Source organism: Taeniopygia guttata, chromosome 1 (genome assembly GCF_048771995.1).
Source record: "Taeniopygia guttata chromosome 1, bTaeGut7.mat, whole genome shotgun sequence".
NCBI lineage: Eukaryota > Metazoa > Chordata > Aves > Passeriformes > Estrildidae > Taeniopygia > Taeniopygia guttata.
Window position 1 is genome coordinate 643,592 of NC_133024.1, and position 22,036 is coordinate 665,627.

The 22,036-nt window shown below is 38.4% G+C and overlaps 4 protein-coding genes across 18 annotated transcripts in view; 3 read left to right on the forward strand and 1 right to left on the reverse strand.

Moving 5' to 3' along the window:
* The window catches only part of FILIP1L (filamin A interacting protein 1 like), a 184,820-nt gene extending 179,456 nt beyond the window's left edge, over positions 1-5,364 (forward strand). For all 10 annotated transcript variants that reach the window (XM_072931144.1, XM_072931001.1, XM_072931076.1 and 7 more), the window contains 2 exons: positions 1,502-1,686; positions 2,983-5,364. In XM_072931144.1, coding sequence (XP_072787245.1) covers positions 1,502-1,686; positions 2,983-3,073 — 276 coding nt within the window. In that variant the 3' untranslated portion in view covers positions 3,074-5,364. The remainder of the gene's footprint in view (positions 1-1,501; positions 1,687-2,982) is intronic.
* CMSS1 (cms1 ribosomal small subunit homolog) overlaps positions 1-7,188 on the reverse strand; it is a 218,059-nt gene extending 210,871 nt beyond the window's left edge. Inside the window, exon 1 of one of the 4 annotated variants that reach the window (XM_030285774.4) lies at positions 7,059-7,188. In XM_030285774.4, the coding sequence (XP_030141634.1) occupies positions 7,059-7,119 (61 nt within the window). In that variant the 5' untranslated portion in view covers positions 7,120-7,188. Of the gene's footprint in view, positions 1-6,721; positions 6,986-7,058 lie in introns of those variants that run through there. The other 3 variants (XM_072931828.1, XM_072931953.1, XM_072931909.1) reach the window with 3 other exon arrangements.
* Positions 7,189-8,287: 1,099 nt separating this feature from the next.
* TBC1D23 (TBC1 domain family member 23) overlaps positions 8,288-22,036 on the forward strand; it is a 30,486-nt gene continuing 16,737 nt past the window's right edge. For 2 of the 3 annotated variants that reach the window (XM_041717225.2, XM_032751003.3), the window contains exons 1-7: positions 8,288-8,439; positions 15,111-15,222; positions 15,477-15,582; positions 17,513-17,717; positions 18,990-19,113; positions 21,225-21,349; positions 21,463-21,506. In XM_041717225.2, coding sequence (XP_041573159.2) covers positions 8,393-8,439; positions 15,111-15,222; positions 15,477-15,582; positions 17,513-17,717; positions 18,990-19,113; positions 21,225-21,349; positions 21,463-21,506 — 763 coding nt within the window. In that variant the 5' untranslated portion in view covers positions 8,288-8,392. Of the gene's footprint in view, positions 8,440-14,107; positions 14,422-15,110; positions 15,223-15,476; positions 15,583-17,512; positions 17,718-18,989; positions 19,114-21,224; positions 21,350-21,462; positions 21,507-22,036 lie in introns of those variants that run through there. The other variant, XM_072931299.1, reaches the window with a different exon arrangement.
* NIT2 (nitrilase family member 2) overlaps positions 8,370-22,036 on the forward strand; it is a 45,118-nt gene continuing 31,451 nt past the window's right edge. The window contains exon 1 of the mRNA XM_072932042.1: positions 8,370-8,376. The gene's annotated coding sequence lies outside the window, so the exon portion shown is untranslated. The remainder of the gene's footprint in view (positions 8,377-22,036) is intronic.

The following is a 22,036-nucleotide window of genomic DNA, read 5'->3' on the forward strand; positions in this document are numbered from 1 at the left end:
CACACTTTGCACACAAAATCTGCTCTCGCAAGATTCTTTTGTTAGAGACCACTATCAAGAGGTTTTTTTAAAACTTTCCTAGATCTTTCCCTCCCACATGGGTCTCATTATTAAACAATCCAATAGCATGTAGCTATGTAACAGTATGTGACTAACAGACCTGAATATTATCCCTGACAAGAAATGTGGATATAGTCACAAAATCTGTAACCATGTGGGCAAACTTATTACTGAACTGACATTTCTACACTTTGATCTGTTCAGCAGTTACATTTATGAATGTTCTGTGAAGCTTTACTCTAAAGTGGCATAGCACCCCTCTAGCATCACCAACAATTTCAGTGGTGGATTGCACATCACTGACAAGGATTATGCAATTGTAAAAAACATCTCTATCAGAACTCCTAGAAACATAACAGACTGTTCTGGGAGGCTGTTGCTATTTTATCTCATTGTTATCAAACTTCAATTAAGCCTAGGCTGATTTTTTTCCTTACTCATCATCCATTAAGCATATCTGTGACGTACAAACTTTCCCCAAATTCCTCCACACTGAACACATGCAATGATCTGATGTTGGTTCAGCTTTGTTCTATTGAAAACCCCTGTCATACATAATTATCCACAGGTAAATGGCAAGCTTTTGATTTGTGATTATTTTTATTTTTTTTAATCAGCCCAGACATATCATTACAGCTACTAGGGTTTTGATCTAGCTCATTCTTATTCCTAATTAAGTCATCAGAATTCCAATTTTCTATAGTGCTCATTTGAAAACAATTTTCATTTTGTTGTCTTTTAAAAAAAAAATTAAGTTCTTTTACCCTTAGCTTGACTGAAAAAGTTATGTAAAAATGCTTGTGATGCAAATAGGTTTTCTCAAGAGTACAGTATGTTCAATAATCCTGGTTTCAGATAATGGTACTTTTCAAAAAACTTCTTGCCTTTATAGTTCTTCACCCCTTTTCCACGCACATACTTTTTTGGGCATATTTACATTTTTTGCAATTGAATATGACTGCAATCATTCTGGAGAGAGAGCTGTCTCACAAATACATTAATTTTGTGTACACTGGTCACTGTCAAAGAATGATCTCTCGCAGTAAAGTATGACCTGGCTATTGCCCTCTACTCGGTACTGAATCAAGACTTGCTTCTGCATGAGGAAGTTCTCTGATTATTCACCCAGAGAACCCACACAGTTCAATATTTTGCACTGCATCACTCAGCACCTAGGGCTGATAGTCAGCTGACAGACAGGAAACTCCTCTTATTTATATTCTGAGTTTCAATCCATTGAGATGCTTTGATATTCCCCAAACAAGTAGGTAAGTTAAATACAAAGCTTCTGTCTCATTACCAACAAGATAAAGGAAGTTTAAACAAACAGTTCTAAAAGCAGTGCATTCAGGTTTACAAACCTGAAAGAGCACTACAAAGCTAAAAACACCGCCTGTTTCTCCTCTCTAAGGCAGGATTTCTTTTCTTGGTTTATTTCCAGATTACCAATACGTTCCGTCGTTCAATTCCAACTCGGATCCCCAAACCAAAGCCTGCAAGCATAACCAAAGCACCTGTCAAAATTCCTGCTGGACATCTCAACAAACCACTCCAAGACAGTCCTTCTGGAAAGATACGCATTATAAGGACGGTGTCTAAAGCCTGCCTTCAAAGTGGAGGGAGAAGGTAAATAATTTTCTGTGATCTATGACCTTAAAATGGATTTCAGCCATCTGAATCTCAGCAGTTGTTTCAACTGGGGAAAAATCAGAAACCATCCACGTAGTCAGCACATCAACAGTCACAAATCACAGGACATCAAGACAGCCAGATTTTTTAGAGCCAAAGTTAACTGCATGTCAGCACAGAACATGCTCTGTTCCATTTTTATGGTGCAGTTCCAGATTTTGCCACTCACAGTACAGGAACACAAGACACAAATAAGTTTCTACAATAAATTAGCTTCTGACATGTTCTAAAAATAACAATAGAAAGGGTATCTCAGCAGATTTATAAAAACATGGTCAAATCACACAAAGAGGGTTGCAGAAGGTGTCATGTTTTCAAAGCTGGTCTAGCCAAGAAGTGTCTCAGTATGGATATCCTCAGTTCAACATTAAGGGTGGAATGAAGAAAAGCATGGAAAAATCTGCTCTTGTATAACACATTGAATTTAGAGAAATGCAGAGCTCCTTGCTGTGCCAAGCATCACTCTAAAATCATGATGTGAAGATAAGCAACTCCTTCCTCAAGGAGTTAACTAGTGTGATTATCTCCACTCCAATTCATGCAGATGTTGTATTAGGAAAACAGATGCAAGAATCACGATAGATATTGTTTGCGTCAGCTATGTAAATTTTCACCATTTGGACTGCAGTACTTAGACTTCAGTTCACTTAAACAGTATCTTAGAACTGATCAAACTTAGTATCAAACTTAACAGTAAGTTGTGGCTTACACAGAAGTGCAACTTTATTCTTGCATTTCTCCACAATTTTGCCCTTCCTTTCAACTCCTCACATTCACTTAAAATATGTAACTAGATTAATTGCTCCTAGTGAAGGCTTTTTTTTTTAACTGAACTCTTTGCACACGAAATTCTAGTTTAGTTCGTCCATGAGAGAATTTGCCTTTTTGCTTTTCTTAAAGCATAATTTCTTTTGAAGACTTAAAATTCAAGGCTTCCCTTCAGCCAACACACACACACAAAAACCTCAAACAAAAACCACAAACTAAAACATTGGAAGAGACTCCATGCTTGTTGTTTCTTACTTCCTGAAAAACAGCAATTGCTGCCCTGCAAGAAAATTTCTCACTGTTCTCTAGAACGTTAAGAAAGACTAACAAAATATTACAACTACACCAAGGAACCCCCACATAAGAATCCTGTAATACCAACTATCACTAACTACTGCTTTAAAATATAAAAATTAATTTATTTCTCTGGTATTAATGTTTCCCTCATTCTTCTTTCCCTAACAGAGTGCATTCCAACAGTCTCAATGGCTCAACTGATAATACGTGGGAAAACTCCTTACACATAGGTGTTTCTTTAAGAACTGCCAAATCTTAATTCCTAAATAAAGCAAAAGCTGGTGGTGATCACAGTGCCATAGCCAGAACTGCAATCCTTTTGCTGAAGCAAGGAGAGACTCTGATGCATTCAGTTACCCGATTTTTCCCTTTCATTTCACAGCTAAAAGTTTAATTCAACCACTGAGACAGTAAAACACATTAGCACTGTTGTGTGACTGTTTTTGCAAACCCACAAGAAACCTATGCCTTCCACAACAGCATCACAAGAAATTCTCTAGAAGTACTTAAAAGTTTTAGAAGACCAGTCTATTGAAAAAGTACTTCAGTTGTGTCCTACAAGACACACCTGTGCTAATATGCAGACATTAAAGAACGACTTTGCCACAGTAAAAAGAAAAGGCTTCCCGTTTTATTCACTAAATCTGCAGCTATCAATTTCTCAGAGTCCATATCATGTGTGCTCAGATCCCAACACAGCTCACAGAAGTACACCACTGCAACCTGCCGAATGAATGTACATTGATGTGAAGAAACACAGATTTCAAAAAGCAGCCATCAACTTGGCATGCTTATCAGAAAGACCTTCAAGTACTGACCAAGTTCTATTACAAGGAACAGCAAGTCTCTGACAAGACAAAAAAAAAGAGATACAAACCTCTTCACACAGAGTCCAGCAACATACCTCAGTTCTGATCAAGCAACAGTGCTCCCACTGAATGCACTACAATGAAGGGTCTGCTTCTTAACAGCTGCAAATCACACATTACTAATTGATGTTAACTTTCACCCTTCACTATGAAGAAAGAAAAGAGAAAGAATTCCTGCAAAAGAATTCCTGCAATAGCATCCTTTGCTTTAGAGCCTACACAGGACCCCACAAGCACTGCCAACTCATCCTCTGCAGTCCCATATCACACTTCTCACCTATTTTTGCTGCTGACCTACAAGAGTTTTGCTCCTATATTGCAATGACACAATTAATTTCTATCTATGAGGGCCATGCCCTCATAGGTAGATCCTGCTTAAGGCTCTAAAACTGACAAATGAGGATAGTACACTCCTACAGGAATAAGGGCAATACAGAAAGCATGGAGAATGAAAGGCAAGGAGTGGTAACTAACAAGGAGGAAACTGGAAGAATTTGTGAAAAATAGAAGTCCATCCCTCTCCTTCAAACTGACTGGGAGATGAGGCACGCTGCCTACAAGCAAGATGCAGACATTTACAGTGCTGTGAGAATTGCTCCTTTCTGTTCACAGAGGGAAGAGGAGAAAGTTGGTGTCCTTCACCAGTACAAAATAAACTCCTCCGAATTCCTTATCCTTTCCCTTGCAATTGTGAACGCAATATCAAAATCTCATGAAAAACTGGACAGAGTTGTGACACAAACTGGAAAAAAGAAAGGTAAGAAAGTCCTGCAGTTGCATGACGTGGGACATGTGTAACATTAAACTACGCTGCTAAGTGAATAATCCCCAAGAGCTCCCTCCACAAATCTCATCTCAAAGGTTTGCTGAAGATTATTAAGTAGGATTCTTTAGTTTTTGTCATGTGACAAGATACAAAGATGGGTATTTTTTGTGGGCTTTTTTTACACCTATAAATGACTTGCAACAGGGTAAACATTCACATCTTAAGGTGAGAGTAATTACCTTTAATTTTTAATATGGACTCCAAAATAATGATTTCTAATGATATGGCCAAAAGCAAATTTAGAGTTACATATTCATACACTAGGAAATATATATATATATATATATATATATATACACATATATATATATATATATATATATAGTGTTTTCATACTCTTTAGGTGGAGTGTATGAATGATGTTCACGCTCATTTTAAAAGTAGCCTGTTCTAACTACAAGTGGCTAAAATCTAAAACACTTTTGAGAGCTGAATTCTGATGAATATTCTATGGGCCAGAGCTTATTCTAAGGTTAATTTTAAATGATCTTAAAGGCAAAAAAGATCATTATTCCAAAAGCACATTTGAATTCTGCTTTGCACCTGCACTTATGGCAGAGATGTTATTTTTAAATAGGTCAGCAAATGAGGTTGGATAGTATTTTTTTAACAAAACTTCATGTTCCACAGAAATTAAATTGACCAAGTCTTTCAAAGGTGCTCACTAATGTGCAATTATTTTCTTGTATAGCTGCCTACATCATACATTGTGAACCCTGATTTCCTCTTTTATGCCAACTAATTTTAAAGCATTTTACAGTATCAATAAGATGCTGTACAAATTAACCCTTGATTTTACCTGTTTTATGTGAAAAATAGCTACAGAAAATAAAAGTAACAGATGTTTTATGTTTACTGCTAGTTCATGTTAACTTCATCCAACAACAGGCTCCATAAAAGAGCTTGCCAACAAGTTTACAAAGGTGGGCTGCAGACAGCAGAGTACCTGGTTTGCACAACATTCACCTACTAGTAATCACTACTCATAGCACAAAGAATGTTCTTTGAGTAAAGTATACAGGATTGGCTTAGGCACCTCCAGAGGTTATTTTCCACGTGAATACTTTTAGTAACTCAAAACTGCTATTGTGAAAATCCCAAGGAGTTTTTCATAACTGGAAAAGTTGCCATTCACAGTCTCACCTCAAAGTCAGATGGTTCATCCCTCTCGTCAAAAGTTTATAATCACAATCCTGCTCTGCATCCAGTTTCTAAAGGAAAGCTGACAACACTATAACAGTAGCTAACCATGCACCCCAAATGAAAGCTGTGGTGGCAGAATGTGCAGGTAGGCTCTTAAGAAGCCTAATGAAAAGCATTTACCATGGGAACTGGACTGCTCAAGGAACCCACAGGAGACTAAAAATAAAAATTAAATGCTCAGAAACCTAAATAGGTCTTGTGAGCCGTCTTTAGTACACATACAACTTATATAGTGCTTCCTCTCTAACTATTCTCCAAGTACCTTTTCACAGGAAATAAGCACCAATTATCAAGACACTCAAAAAATTGGAGTTTTTGCAAAGGTGCAGATAATTCCCAGTAATGCCCAACTCTTGCCAATACTGTATTAAAAAAGAAATTAAAAAAACAATCAATAAAATAGGGCACTATAAAGTCTACAGTCATTTTAGTTGCCTAGATCTACCAAAATTTTCACCCTAAATGCAAGTATTACAGAGAAAACGTTTAACAGCTTGTGGTTTCGAGACACATTGGAAAAATACAAGTGTATGAGCCAGGTATCATAACCGACAGGAAAGAAAAGACAAATCAGTCACAGCACCACTCTCCAAGGAGCAGTTGCTGGAGAGAACTTGAACTCCTGCCCTTTTACAGTAACACACGGCAAGGGTGATGCGACACACCCAGTGAGCACACAGGGGATGCTTTTCAAGTACCACAGATACTTTTCCCTCCAAGGCTCTGCCGTGGATTTGCCCTTTCCTAGGCCTTAGAGAACTGCAAGTAAGTTCATTCTGGTAATGGCAAACAGAATCACAGGACAGTCGGAGGTGGAAGGGACCCACAAGGATCATCCATTATGCAAAAGCCTTTCACCAAATATACTCTTGGGGAGAAAATACAGTTTAGAAGGTATGCAAGGGAGAGCTGAGCTCTGAATTCAAAGCAAGAGGTTTTCCCATTCCCCTCGACCCGCTTTTCAAACTTCGCGTAAATGTATTTTTGTTAAGTGGGTTCTTGTTGTTACCTGGTACTGGTATTTTCATTGGCCGCTCCATCGTCTGTCCCAGGGCCCAGATCAGAGACTGGGCATCACCTCGCTGCAGAGATCCTGCTTACAAGCAAACCCGCCCTCGGTAGCAAGCAGGGAAAAGCAGACACAGGGGGAAAAGCAGACACTGGGGGAAAAGCGAGCGAGAGCGCAAAACCTGGAGAAGCAAATTAAAAGCAGAGAAAGGAAAGGCGGAGAGGCGAAGTGGAAAAAACCCCAAGATCCAACGTAAAGGAAGGGGGGGCAGGAAAGAAGGGTGGGGGAGCTGTGTCTCAGGCAGAGTGCTTCCATCGCGGCGTGGGGAGGGGAGTACCTGGCGTGCCGCCCGCGCCGGGCTCGCTGTCCCACCACGGCTCCTCCAGCGTGTCGCCCATGCTGCCGCCGCTGCCGCCGCGCCTGCGCACTGCGCGCCGGGCGTGCCCGCTGCTGCCCCGGCTGGCACCGCGTCTGATATAGCGTCTTCTGAAAGAGAAACACCTGTGAATGCGTGCTGCGGGGCGGCGCTGCCCCGGCTGGCACCGCTCTGATACAGCGTCTTCTGAAAGAGAAACACCTGTGAATGCGTGCTGCGGGGCGGCGCTGCCCCGGCTGGCACCGCGTCTTCTGAAAGAGAAACACCTGTGAATATAGCGTCTTCTGAAAGAGAAACACCTGTGAATGCGTGCTGCGGATTTCCGGGTTTTTTTTTTTTTTTCTAGTGGAAAAAACAGAAGCGAGAGAAAGAGAAAAGTAATTAAAACAATTACCCCCTTCTTCACAGCATTCGCTTAATCGCCTCAACCCGATTTCATACTGTAAAATACCTATTTTCCTGTTCGGGGTAGCTCACGCAGTCTTTTCTGAGGAGCAGCCAGGTGCCCGCGTTGCCTCGGAACGGGCGTTCCCGGCCCTCGGGTCAGCGCGCCTGTCCCGCACCTGCCCGCAGGACCGGCCCGCTCTCGGCCCGCTGCAGCGCATCCCGAGCCGAGCCGTGGCACTGAAACAGACCCGCCTAAGGACTGGCATTTCTCCTAAGGCGGCACTGTTACTCCGCGTACAAACCGCTCCAATGATTTTTTTCTCAACTTCCATTGGAGTATCCTATTTTTCCCTTTTGAGGATGCAGATGGGAAAGGAACGTGCATGACAGAGATCATTAGTGTTGTTCTGCCCAGGCCTGCTAATGGACGTCACCAAGCGATTTTCAGCCCTTGGAAACTGCGTGAAACTTCTGAATTTCCGTACTCGCGGAGTACGTCCGACCTGTGGCACATTAAACATTGTTGGGAAGTCACTTGGAAATCAAACCCACATCTGTCAGAGCAGTGAAGCTTTCTGAAAACCGAAAACATTCCGATCTCCGGCAGAGCGGCCCCCCTACCCTACTGCAAGGCCGCGCGCGGCCGCTCCCTCAGCGGCTGCTCCTGCCGGGCCTCAGCGCTTTGCGGCCTGCGCCCTCAGCCCGGCCTGCGGGAGGCGGGGGACAGCGGCCGGGAAGGCGGGGGACAGCGGCCGGGAAGGCGGGGGACAGCGGCCGGGAAGGCGGGGAGAGCGGCGAGAAGGCGGGGAGAGCGGCGGGAAGGGGCCGGGCTCCGGGCGGAGCGGCCGCGGGCTGGAAACGCCTCCCGAGCGCGCTTTACGGCCGGGCGGGCGGGCACGTCAACCGCTATGGCGGAAGGAGAGGAGGCGCCGCCGCCGCCGCCGCCGGGCAGCTGGTGAGTTCTGCGCTGTGGGTGCTCCCTGCCCTCCGCAGCCGAGGCCAGCGGAGAGAGGCCGGAGCGCCCCGCTCTTCCCCGGGATCCGCAGCGCTCGGGCCGTGTGCGGGGTCGCGCTGGGAGCCCGCCCGGAGCCCCCCGCAAACGCAGCCGGCGCTCCGCGGCTCCGGGTCCCCGGAGAGGAAGGGGCCCGTCAAAACACGGGCGAGACACAAAACGAGGGCCGGGGCCAGCCTGGAGCCAGGCGGTCGCTCCGGTTTAAAATGACAGCTTTAATATGCGGTAGGAGCTGCTCCAGGAGTCTGCCTGGAGTGGAGTTGCTTTGTTCAGTTCAGCTTCCCCTTTCGCTGCATTCCTGCTCTCAGGAACAGGTGATAGCAGTGGGTCCTGCCTCGTTTTCTGAATGATTTTGCTCATCACCTTCCTTCAGCACAGCTATCACTTATAATGGATTTTACATTGAACCCCTAGGAGAAGAATAGAGACTATTTCTGGAGCGTGTATAGGATCATTTTGATGGTAACAGTGATGTGATTTTAGTATTTGTTGCATGTGTATTCACTCAAGATTGCCGAGGCTTAAATAAACATTGTGTTTAAACACTGAAGCTATTCTTACTGCACCCAACATCTCTGTTTGCGTCTTCACTTTGTTTTTGTCTTTGCACTTCTGCATTGCATGTGATTTCTTTCTGTGGCTCTGTGCCACACCATTGCTCTTTGTCCTTTCCACGTTTATACTTTCCACGCAATTACTTTACAGGCCTGATTTTTATGATAATTTCCAGTCTGAGTTCCAATCATTTCCAAGCTGTTTTTGCTTTTAGGCTCTATGTGATGTGGCAGATCCAAAGTTTCCTGCAGACTGAGCCTAGCTATCTTTGTGCTTAGTTATCTCACTGTAAAGAAGCCAGAACACACACACAGGTGTGGGTGGAATTCTTCTTTGTCTAATTTGGTTCTACAAACACAGCTCTTGGTTAAAACAACTTAGTATCATTAAGTTGAAAAAGAAAGTTAGTTGGCGTAATTTTTTATTCTTGTGTTTCTTCTTTTAGTTACAGCCTCAAAATTTATGAAGCTCTTTCTATAAGCACGGTATTTCATAAGCATTATTCCTAAATAAAGACCTGACTGTTGGGCCATTTAATTACAAAGTGAGGGATGGACTCCCTGACAGTGCATTCTTGACACTTTGAAATATAACCCTGGACATTGAATAAGAACCATACCTTAAATACCTCTGAAAAAATACTTCAGATTACTTCCATTACTGATATTGGAATAATATTGCTGTCTTTCACACCACAATCAACTTCTCTAGAAGCTCTTTTAAGGATGAGGATGAGTGTGTTTCCAGACGGGTTTCAGGGCACAGCCTGCATTGTTGGTATTCTGATTGGCAGCTTCAAAACTATAGTCAATTTTAAATGCTGATGGTACTAGAAAATGCAAACTTGAAGGCATTTGTTAAAACAGATTTAAGTCTTTATGGGAACAATTATAGAGTTTTATGCTTAAATGCTATATTAATATGTGACAGTGCATCCTGTTAGTAGAGGTGTATGTTGTGAATCACAAAATTGCATTCCTTATTGCTTGCTTAGAAACTTCATGTGTGCTTGGGTTTTGGTTTTCTTTTCCTGTTTTTGGTTTTTGTTTAAAAACCAGTTTCAGTGGAATATTGGCTTTTTCATTTATGGATTTAAAGTGTTGTCTTGTATTCATATTTCAGTGCTGTGAACAGTTGTTGTTGAAAGAGCTTTTTGATATAAATTATTACACTATCATATTTTGAAGTATATAAGATTTCAAATTATAAAAATACCCAAACATAAAATGATACATATGTATGTCTGAGCTCTACTGGGAGCAAAACTGGCAGTGCTGATCCTGTATCTTCACTTCCTTAGGAGGATTAAAAGGCAGATGGAGTTTTGTGCTCAGAGGCTGTTGCAGCACATTGAGAGTGTAGAATCCAGATGTGCTCACTAACATAAAATTCCCTGTTTATTTTCTCTGTGTTAAGTTGTCATGTGGTGCTAGTATAAGTGATTTGGGTGGGGGGAAAGTGTCACAAAGTAATTATGAATTAAACCCCTCAACATCTGTACTGACTGCTTGGTGTTTTGCTCAACAAAAATCCAGAAACTTCGCCCCTGCACAATAAAAATTAAAAAGAAAACCCAGCATCACCACTACCCCAAACGCATGTATAGAGAAAGATGAGAGTGTAAGTTTTTTTCCTTCAGTAAATATAATTATCAACACTTTTGATTTAAAAATTAGCAAAATCAGGTAGACCTTGTTTTCTAAATGTTTCTTTTGAGCTATTTGGCATATACTCAAAAGCTAATTTGAGAAATTGCTGGCACTATTTTGTTCTGGAAGACGTATCTGTCCAAAGCTAAGAATACTGTGAAACACAAAGGAGGCAGGCTGCTTTCAAACTGCTGTAAAATATTTTTTTTGTCTGCTTATTTGATTATTTTAAACATAATTTCTGTCAATGCAATACATCTAGTTAGTAGACTGTATAGACACAAATAAGATGGCTTGTTATTAGTTAAAATGTTTGTAGTTGGAAGGTATTGATTTTTCTCGCCTCATTTATCAAAGAAATCAATCATTTGGACCTTATTTTTCTTGTTTGGATTTTGAAACAGATTAATGGTTATGAATTAATTTGTAAAACCTCTTTGCAGATGTTTGTTTAATACTCAAGCTTCAGGAAACTTATCAATTAGTAATTTTTAAGATCTGTACTTGGGAAATCAGGACCTGAAGTAACTAAATATAACTGTAACCACAGATGGAATTGTTCCTGTATATTTAACTTTGCATTGGAATAACTCATTTTATAGATCCCGAAATGCACTGCAGCTGCCTAAGACAACAGGGTGACAAATGTAATTTCCATATATCTTTCCCATTCTCACAATCTGGCTAATTAATACTTGGAGCCATAGTATTTCTTCTGAAAGTCCATGAACAGAAAAGTCCTTTCCAGTTAACCATGAAATTGAAGAAAAAATGTCAGGGAATTGTTTTTCTGCAGAATTCTGTTGGAGAATAAATGACGGTTCAGTGGTGTGCTGGATACAATGGATATTTTGAAGCAAATGTGAGGGATTGATTTTTTGTTTCTTTTCAGTAGGGAACAAGCGCTCATTAATTTCAATTCAATATAGCTCTTGTTGAAGCTTTTTCCTAGGAGTCAGAAAAATCCTGAATTAAAAGTAGAAACCATAGTAATACCTTCTGTAAAAGTATGTAATTGATTGTAGTATTCTTAGCACTTTATGTAGTTTATTGATCACTTACTATTATCTTTTTCCTGCTGTTCACATTCCTACCCTTTTAATCCCTTCTCTAGTATTTGAGTGATAATTACCAAGTATCTCAGTCGTATATAAATAATACTTGGGAATTCCAAGCTGAATTCCCAACAGTTTATCAGTTTTTCTTACCACCAGCTTACACATCTTAAATTAAAAAAGGTTCCGTTTAATGTCTGTGAAGACAGCTTATTGATTATAATATGTCACCAGACCGGCATGAATGTAAGAGATACTTATGAAAGTATGAAAGTTTAGTGCAGATGCATTAATAGGAGCATTTTGTATTATGACATTTTGAACGGTATATCGTGTGGGAATTTACCTTTCAGGCCATGGCTTGGGTGTAGGCTGGAATTCCATGCATCTAACCAAAATTTTGAGTAGCACCTAGGGACAGGCAGTGAAGCCATGGCAGAGCAGGAAGTACAGGTGTTCAGGTCTGGAGGAGTTTTCATACAGGAAGAGGTGCTGCTTTCTGTTCAAAATAAGTGTAATAATTGTCCATGTGAACAGAACATTTCCTAGCTGTTCTTCACTCATGAAAGACAAGGATCCAGATTGCTAGCAGTTCAGTGGAATATTTATAGAACAACTGACAGAAATAAGGTAAAACACAGCAAGTGGACATGTGTTAAAGTATTGAAATCACTTTCATGTTTTATACTTTGCAAGTTAGCCTGAATAGAAAGTTTATTAGAAAATAATTTACTTATCTTTGAGAAGTCCTTACTTACAGCCTGTGAGCAATCTTGCAGTTGATGGAGGAAATGAGCACCTAATTTAATCACAGCAGAGCAGAGCATTTTTCCCCTCCGCAGTTATTTCACTTAACTCCTAGTTGGTAATGCATCACCTCTCTTCATGTGGCAGATGGGCATGTCAGTGTCTTGCTTTGTGAGGTGAAGTAGTAAAGCTGGCATTTTCCTCTCATCTTTACAGTGTAGAAAGTGGGGGTGACAGCATTTGTAAGAAGTTTTGGCAAATGGTAATACATTGTCAAGCAGCAGAAGCACACATTTGCAGATAACATGTTGAAGTTGGTGTTACATGCACAGTCTCTTGAATGCTGGATACCAGTAATAGGTAGAATATGTACTTGTGGGTTTGTGAAACTTTGCCAGGTGATTCTGTAATTAGTGTAGATGTAATTTGAAATGTTTCAAGTAAAAATTACTTTTTTATTCTCAAAAGAGTTTCTTTGGGTGGCATAGACACAAAGTTAAAGTACTACAATTTAGGACCTTTCTGCTTGAAATGGAACATGTACGCAGCTGTTGCATTCATTTCAACATACCTGTTTAATACTTGGATGTAATTGTAGCAACTAGTTGTAGTTCAAGACCTGGCTGTTGTTCTCTAGTCTGTTGTTGTACACAGTGTTCACAGAAATGTGCAATGTGTCTTAGAGCAACTCATTCTCTCCAGCTGCTGCTTGATGTTGGCTTCTGTGGAAGCTAGGTCACCCTTGAGTTCATGCAGTTCTGCTGAGCGTTAGGAGGACTCTTTGTGTAAATGTCCTGGAAATACTTGATTTTTATTCAAGGCTAACTGATCCATTCATTTAACTTTTCAGGCCTTGAACATTATGTGCACAACTGGGCAACAGGATAGGTGATTGAAGTGCAAGTATGCATCCATACTCTGCTTCCCCTCTGTTTCTGTCTCAGGAAAGGGATTGGCAACCTGTGCAACCTGTAGCCCCATACAAAACAGATTTGGGTTTTTTTTCTATTTCTATTTTTTTCTTTCTTTTTATTTTTCTTAAAGTGTTAGAGAACAAGGCAAGTCATTCTCTTTGTAATCTATGCTTTCTTTCATCCAGATTTGCAAAATTACTTGAAAAAAATCAAGTTGTGCTCCAGTGTATATTTGAAATATGATTGAAAATGCAGACCAAAACATAGTGACAAGGAGACTGGCTGATGCAATGCAAAGAAAATGCTTACTCTTCAGACCTGTAAATACTTTGAGAACTCTTGAGTAACGCTAGCTAAATATTTGCATACCTTCTTCCATTTCTGAGATTTTAGTATTTTTGTCCTAACGGATATTATTTAGAAAATCATAAATGTGTGTTTGAGGTTTTCAGGAGACCAAACTTGTGAACTTTTATATCAAGGGGTTAGTTGTGAATATATGGGAGTTAAAGTAGACAAGAGTTCAACAGCTGACATTTTTCTTTTCTGTGGCTATTTGAATTGACTGCATAGTAGTCATGGCGTAATTGACAATTATACTGATAACACTTTAGCATCTGTTACTCCATGTGTATAAATAGATGTGTCGTTCACCAGGAATGCATCTTCCCACATGATTATCTGTCCTGGAAGACAATCCTGTTCTTTGTTTTGCTCTTGCTATAAACCCCCGGATGTGTGTTTAACTTACCAGGTATCTGAAGCAAAGCCTTTCTTAAGGCAGATGTCAGAGCAAGTAGAGAAGAATTGAGAGCATATAGCAAGGGAGAAGTTTTGCCTACGGGACCTATGTGTCACTGCCATTGCTATTTTTCCAGTGAACCTGTTTTGCCACTGCTCTGCTACATGGTATTGAAATCCTGAAATCATCAGATGTGGTTCTCCCATTACTGACAGCATGGAAACATTGAACCTGTCTGCAGAAGCTGTCAGAGAGATTGTCAAGTAATCATTCCTGAATGCTGGATTCCTTCTTATCTATAATGCTAGTGAACTTTTGTTGTCTTACTACAGCAATCGTCATTAGTGTTTGTCATGTTCATTTGTATTTTGCTACTCTCTATAATATTAACATTTTTGCGTATGTTAATTCAGATTTGTGCATATATCCACACTTGAAATGCTATAACTGTATAGTTAAATAAATTTGAGTTTGATTAAAAAGTCTTTTCCCATTTCAGGGAAGGTGAGATTAAAAGCTGACTATTCTAAACCTTTGAAATAAGTGTTCTGTTTTCTAGGACATCTAATATTTTATTTAAAATAACTCCACCATCTAATTTAGGTGTAATATTTGCTTTGTGTGTGAAAACTTGCTGAAATTGAAATTTGCTGAATGTTGTAAACTGCAACTGAATTTGCATTTTTATGATTCATTTTGCAGTCTTGTCACTTAATGAAAACAAACAAGCAAACTTCTTTTTTCTTGTATGAAAGTTGAATGGAATTACAAGTTGAACGAGCAGCTTTAAAGTAGAGGGATAAATAATATTTTGCAAATAATTATTTTTAGTAATTTCCAAGTTGTCTTATACCTTTGCTTATGTGTGGGATTTGCCTGACAGTAGCCTTCAGTCTACATAAACATTGAAAATAGTATAATTGATTTTTTAAATTATATTTCATTATTTTAGGATAAAAGATCTTGCAGATGCTCTAGAAGAAGGAGGTTGTGATCTTGAAACTGTGAGAAACATCATTCAAGGAAGGCAGTTGCCTGCTGATCTAAGGGCCAAAGTCTGGAAGGTAAATATGAGCTTAAATCAAGAAGCAGGAAATACCTGAAGTTGTATTTCATTTGAGGTAAAAGATTTAATTGCCAGGGATCTCCAGGTGAGATGTAGTACTGGAATTTTAATATGCATCTATGTTGATTCAGTTTAAGAATAGTTCTTTCTTTTCTTTCTTTTTTTTTTTTTTTTTTAATTATTACTGAGTTCAGTAATTGAACTACTGCAAAAAGACACTAAAATGTTTAGAGGGCTTTTTATTTTTTTCAGATTGCACTTAATGTTGTAGGAAAGGGGGACAGCCTAGCATCCTGGGATGGCTCCTTAGACCTACCTGAGCAGAGTATAATTCATAAGGATTGCCAAGAGCTAATTGGTAAGTTCTGTTACATTTAGATCCTCAGTTTGAAAACTTCTGCATTCTCAGTTGTCTTAAGACTTTGTTTCAATTAAATGATCTTAATGTTGTTTACATTTTGGAGGAAGCTTTGAGGAGCAAGATGAAAGAGCAGATAAAAATCAGTAAGAAACTAAGAAAACAATAGTATCTTACCTGTACACAGACACTGGGAGGGTGACATCATGGGAGTTCAAAGTATTAGCTTGTAAATTATAGTTTGCATAGTCAGAAAGCTTTGTGAGATGAAAAAATGGTAATTGTTTTCCAAGATCCATCTTTTAAAGGAGACATTCTTTATTTAGTGTCCTTCAAGTTTTTAATTGTGGAAGGTCTGGTTCTTAATCTGAAAACCTGTTGTAGCACGAAAATGCATATAGCATTTGAGAGAAGAAATATATTAAACATTTTAGACTTCAAAAACTATTTTAAAGAAAGATTATTTTTAATAGCATTTTCAGCGAAAATCAAAGGCTGTGTTTGTGCAAGCAAGGAGCTGCCAGGACAAAGGAAATAATGATCTGGTCTGTTTGCAAAGAGCTGCCTCAGGATCTGCTTGGCAGCTCATCACAGAATTGGTCAAACCTCTGGCGTGATGCAACAGCATCAGTGATCACTTGATGGAATCAATGCTGACTCATAAATCAGGATAGTCTCATGACTTCAATAAGGGAATCTTCCATTTTATTGCCTATCAGTTTATTTATTCTTGTGCAATTGAAATTTAGGGCAGAAGATGGGCTGGTGCATGCATACATACCTACCATTTCTGAAATGCAGTTCTACACTTTCTAGCCCTGAAATCTAGTTAGAGTTATTTTCCTTCTCTCTGTCCTGTAAAGGAAAGAGATGGAGATGGAATTTACACTCTCTTATTTAATCATAGTCTCTCTTCAGGAAGATGCAACATGTCTTGATTATATCCATAACATACAAAATTAAGCATTTCAGTGTCTGATAGTTCTCTTTTTGTATTTATTGGTAAATATTTTGTGATATGTAAGGATTTAAACTGATAAAGGGAACAAATGTAAAGTTACTTCAGAAAGAAAGTTATATGGGGACTTCAATTTTTTGTTGAATTAAATGTCTCTATTTCAATGTTTTAGCAATTAGTCTGCAAATTTTAAGTATATCTTCAGTTGGCATGTGAGTTTTATGTACGATTTCATTTTTCTGAGAGGTACAGAAAAGGAATGCCAAATATTGACTGGCTTGTCAGTATTCTTGATGGGAAAGTATTTGTGTAATAAAAAAAATTACTAACAGTAATGACACTCATGGTCTTGTTACTGAGAGGGAAAGATGTGTCCTAGAAATTTAATGCCACTATGTTACTGTAGTGTGTACAGCTCTCTTTCCCCCATCCTGGACATAAAAAAATGTGATTTATAAGTTAATGCTAAAATTTAAGTCTGTAAGCCTAGCTGATCTCAAACTTCTGATTTGGATAAATTTACATGTCAGTCAGCTTTTGAGGAATTGAAGGTATGCATTGTGGGTTGATCTGTGTTAAAATTGAAATTAATTTGTTGTAGAGTTGAGCCTAAGTTGTGTGCTGAGCGCATCAAATAGGAGTAGAAGAGGAGCATTCTGTGCATTGGAAGAATCTACCTCTTTCTTTTGTATAGATCCTGTAACCCACAAACTTCTTTCATCCTGTTTTTATGTTATTCAAATGATATTTAAATGTATTATCCTACTGGTTTTATAAAATCACTTGTATTCTGATACCCTTTTTAATGCCTGTCTGTAAGAATTTAATCCAAATAGCCAGCTTTTTGTTTGTCTGGTTTTCTTGGGCTTTTTCCCCAGTCAGTTCCTATTGGTGCAGTTTTGCTATGAAATAATCTCATCCAATTTCTTTGAAAAGCCTTTAACACAGTTTATATTACTGTGCCTATTTCAGACCAGCTGTCAGTGCCAGAAGAAGAGAAGTCAGTATTAACTTTGGATATTGAGTCTGTTATTACTTTTTATTGTAAATCACGCAATGTTAAATACAGTTCTTGCCTCGGCTGGATACATCTGCTCAAACCTCTGGTGCACCTTCATTTGCCCCGCAGTGATTTGTACAACTGCTTCTATGCTATCATGAATAAATTCATTCCAAGGTAAAACTCTTCCTTTTCCATATGTAATTGGCAATAGAAGTATTCTCTGAAAGATATGCATGCTGGTTTTGGCTAGAGTAGCACTGTTCCTAGCCATGTTGTCAGATTCTTTCATATGATCATAAATTTCAGTACCTGTTGATTTGAAATCCAGGAGATGATTGAGATGATTTAAGATACAAAGAGTTAGCTGACTGATGTGATTGATCTAGATTCAATATGCCTTTTAAAGAGCTATCCTTTCATGCAATATCAAAAGCATTTTGTACGAACTAATTCACATAGGTTGTGTGAAAGTGGTTTTTTTGTTTCCTTTCCTAGCATTTCTTATATCTAAAATACTTCTATCCCTTCAGAAACAGTAATTCATAAGCACTAATTAAGTCTCAAAATCTCTTTAAAAGTAGTTGATACTTTCCCTATGTTTTATTGCATTGAGACTGAATTTTTTTTTTTTTTAAGTTGCTAGATATTTTTAATTACAAATACTAAATTTGACCTTTTCATGTTGTTATGTAGGTACTCTCACTAAATAAGTTTTTACGTATGTTGGAGCACCGTGATGCTTCAGCAAGCCTGCATAGTAATTAAAGATCTTATTCTGATTGCCTGGAGAGGAGATTCCAGACTGGCTGATGCATATGTGCCCAAAATATGAAAACTGCATGTTTGCTGTAGCGGCAGGAAGCCAGCATTTATCAGTCCTGTTACTTGACTCAGCTCGTGTCCCTTTCTGCTCTGAAACACTCTTGGGCTCTGAGCTGTTTGGGATAATGGCAGTATGGCCACACAGCCCTGGTGCTTTCAGCTGCACAAGGCTGGCAGAGTATCTATTTGAGCTTCTCTGTAGGAATCTAGATGGTGTTTCAATGAGATGTAGACTGTTTCTGGGTTTTTTCTCTTCAGTGGGGCATGAAAGACACAGAAATACAATTTATCATAGATCAGAGAATCTCTGCTCCTTTGGTACCATGCTAGACTTGTTTTGAGATTTAAATCTGCTTTAAATACTTACATGATGTGTCAAGCAGTATTTCATTCTGCTGCCTTGATAATTTAGTGGGGGTTTCAGTGTTTGTGGGTTTTTTGTTGGTTTGATTTGGTTGGTTGTTTTTTTGACTCTTGAGGGAAGCTGACTTCGTGATCCGTCCCTGTGAATTAAAAGAGCAATGTACAGGAAATTACATGATCACAGATACTAAAGAATTGCTACTGTAAGTCTGAAAGCTGCAATATTACAGAGGAGTTTATGTTTTCATTGTTACTTTTTAGGGACTGTTTTATGAAGGGAAGACCCTTTCATCTATTTCGACTGTTGCTTCAGTACCATGAGCCTGAGCTCTGCTCCTTTCTTGATACCAAGAAGATGACTCCGGATTCATATGCACTCAACTGGGTAATAAAGTGAAAGTAGGGAAACATAATGAAAAATATATTTCTGTTAAATTTATGTACATGTTGCCAGTTTATGGAAGAATAATACATGCAATTAGAACTGCATATATTAAAATAAATTGTTTTAATATAGCATGGGGTTTTTGTCTTTAGTGTTTAGCATGAGGTATGAGGTCATGTTAATGTCACACTTTTATTGTGCTGGGTTAGTCCGTATTTAGCCAGTGATATTAGGAACTTGTTGGAGTAGGGAAGAATGAGAGCAGCTGACGTACTCAAATATCAAGAAACCCTGATGTTAGTTTTGATTGTGGGCAGCTGTATGTTGTAGATTTGGGTAAACATCAGTCTAACAGGTCTTTTAAAGCTGAAGTATGAATTGTTTTAGAAACCTCCCTGCTAAGGCGTATATGTATGTCTTTTAGAATTCAGGCACATACATTTTACAACTTTTAAAGCATTAGTCATTTCCTCTTCAAAACTGCCTCAGATTAAATTGTGTGTAGTAGGACTACAACAAAATGTTTGTATCGAGGCTACTTAGTATATGTAATACAAAATCATGATACTGTGCTTGCACAGGCAAAGTCTGTAATTTAATAGAGAGGGCTTTGACCCATGAACTTTCCTAAGTTCTTCTTTTATACTCAATGGCTATGTAAAATTTTTTTTCAAGCTTGTGAATTTTCAGTTAAAGAACTGAAAATCAATGAATTATTAAACTGTGAGGTCTGTCTTTGGGGTTTTTTTTATTTGTTCTTTTTTATGACTGCTGCCAATTTTAGTGTAAAAATGTTCTAGGAAAAATTTTCACATTCTCAAAATCTGCTTTTTACCAGTCTCATGAGCCTTCAAAAGAGAAATCAGGTCCTTTTTTGTCACTCAATTTCCATTTTTTAATAGAATTTTCCTTAGTACATACAAAATCCTTTGAAGTTGTTTATTTGAATTTTGGAACGTGATTAGAAAAAGAATCTTCTCTCTGAAAGATGGTAGTGACGTAAGCTGGTATAGCTGCTAGTCCTCAACACCATGCTTCCTGGTGTACAATTTTAGGAAAAAATCTTAAGTTTCATTTTATACAATTAGATTACAGTAAGAGGCTCTGTTTCTTCTGTGAAAAATCTGTCTGTATAGGTGTATCACTAATACTTGGAAATGTAGAAGCAACATTCAGAGACCTGACATCGTCATCTTGTTCATGGATGTTTTGTCTTCAATTGCTTTTGAGTCAGAATTGAATAGATCTTTTTTATCTTTTGCTATAAAGCTATACTAGGAAGTGTTGAAATATTCCATGATAGTGTTTTAAAACAGCTACCAAGCTTTTGAAAGCTATAGCTGTGTTGATACATTAGTGAATGTATGTGGAATTTGTGTGCATCAGCAAGTTCAGTAAGACCCCAGTGAAGTTAGGTGGTATGCATTTGAGTTAGGTGTGATTGTAAATCTGGCATCTATGGTAAGAAGTTCCTACCTTTTATCTGCTTTGAACTTTGTATATCAGAGAGGATCTATTTTCAAGTGGAAGCATGGGAACAGGCAAAGAGTTTCTTAAATGGTAATGAAAAATTTCTGATGCTTGCAAATGTTTAATTATTCAGTCATAAAGCATCTTAATGTAATGCTAAGTAAGTGATGTTGTCAAACTAATGTGCAACCATGTTCAATTAGTCCAATTTTACTGTGGAAAATAAAAATAATTATGTTTGCAGGATCCTTTCAAAGCCCTAATTGCTATGTTATTTGAGTAAATATATTCTCTTATGATTGTCTTGTTGGTATAATGGGTATTTAGCAGTGGCTGTGAGCTAAACAGTACTCCAGCTTGATTATGTTATCTGTGGTTGAATTTGCAAGGCTGGCAGTGTACAGCCAACTTTGCCTTCATAATAGTCATATCAAAGATAATCTGTAGTTTTGTGCACTGTTTCCATAAAAATTGGTTTAGAAGTTAGAACCATCCCTCAGTACACTGTGCAGATGTAGGTTTTATAATAATTTTATTGAGTTTAGTTTCTTTTAGATATCTTGTATCTCTGGTAAATATGTATTCCTAATAAGATTGTTCCTGGTAATTGCTTTTTCTCACATTATTTTCCAAATTTTTAGCTTGGAAGCCTCTTCTCATACTACTGTTCAGCTGAAGTTACTCAAGCAATATGGGATGGATATCTACAACAAGCAGATCCATTCTTTATTTATTTCTTAATGTTGATCATCCTTGTCAATGCAAAGTAAGTGTATAGTTAATTCTTTGGGACACGCTTTGCTGACACTACTTTAATCCAGGTTTGTTTCATTTTGGTTTTACTGACTTAATCTATGCCTGTGACTTTACTGTTTTCAGAGACGTTATCTTAGCACAAGAATCAGATAAAGAAGAAATGATAAGTAAGTACTTCTCTTACATAGCTGCTAGTGAAATATTTACTATAAACTGCAATCCCCATTTATTAGTGTTTTTTGTTGCTGAAGAGATAGATTGTTTATTTCCATGAGAATTTTCTCCTAATGAGTCCCTTCACACGTTAATTCTTTCTTACTGTTCTTTTGCTGCCCTATCCTTGACCTGCTTTCCTTATTCCTTTTATTACTCCCACACCTAGTTCTATACTTCAGTTTGAAGTACTGGAAACAATCACCAGAAACTGGTCTTTCTAAGCCCAAAAGCAACTGCTGTCAAATCAATTTTTAAATCCACTGCACTTACTGCATTTTCTGGATTGTCTTCATGCGCACTTGATTTGAGCCTAGTTAATTGTTTTTATAGAAAATGCATTAAATTTCAGTGGAAAATTTAAATAACTCTCGCCTTTGTATTTTTTTTTAACATACATAATACAATGTAATTAATAATCTCCAGTAGTTCAAAATGAGTGCTTAGAATTTTGTGTCTTTGCCATGTACTGCAGAGCTACACC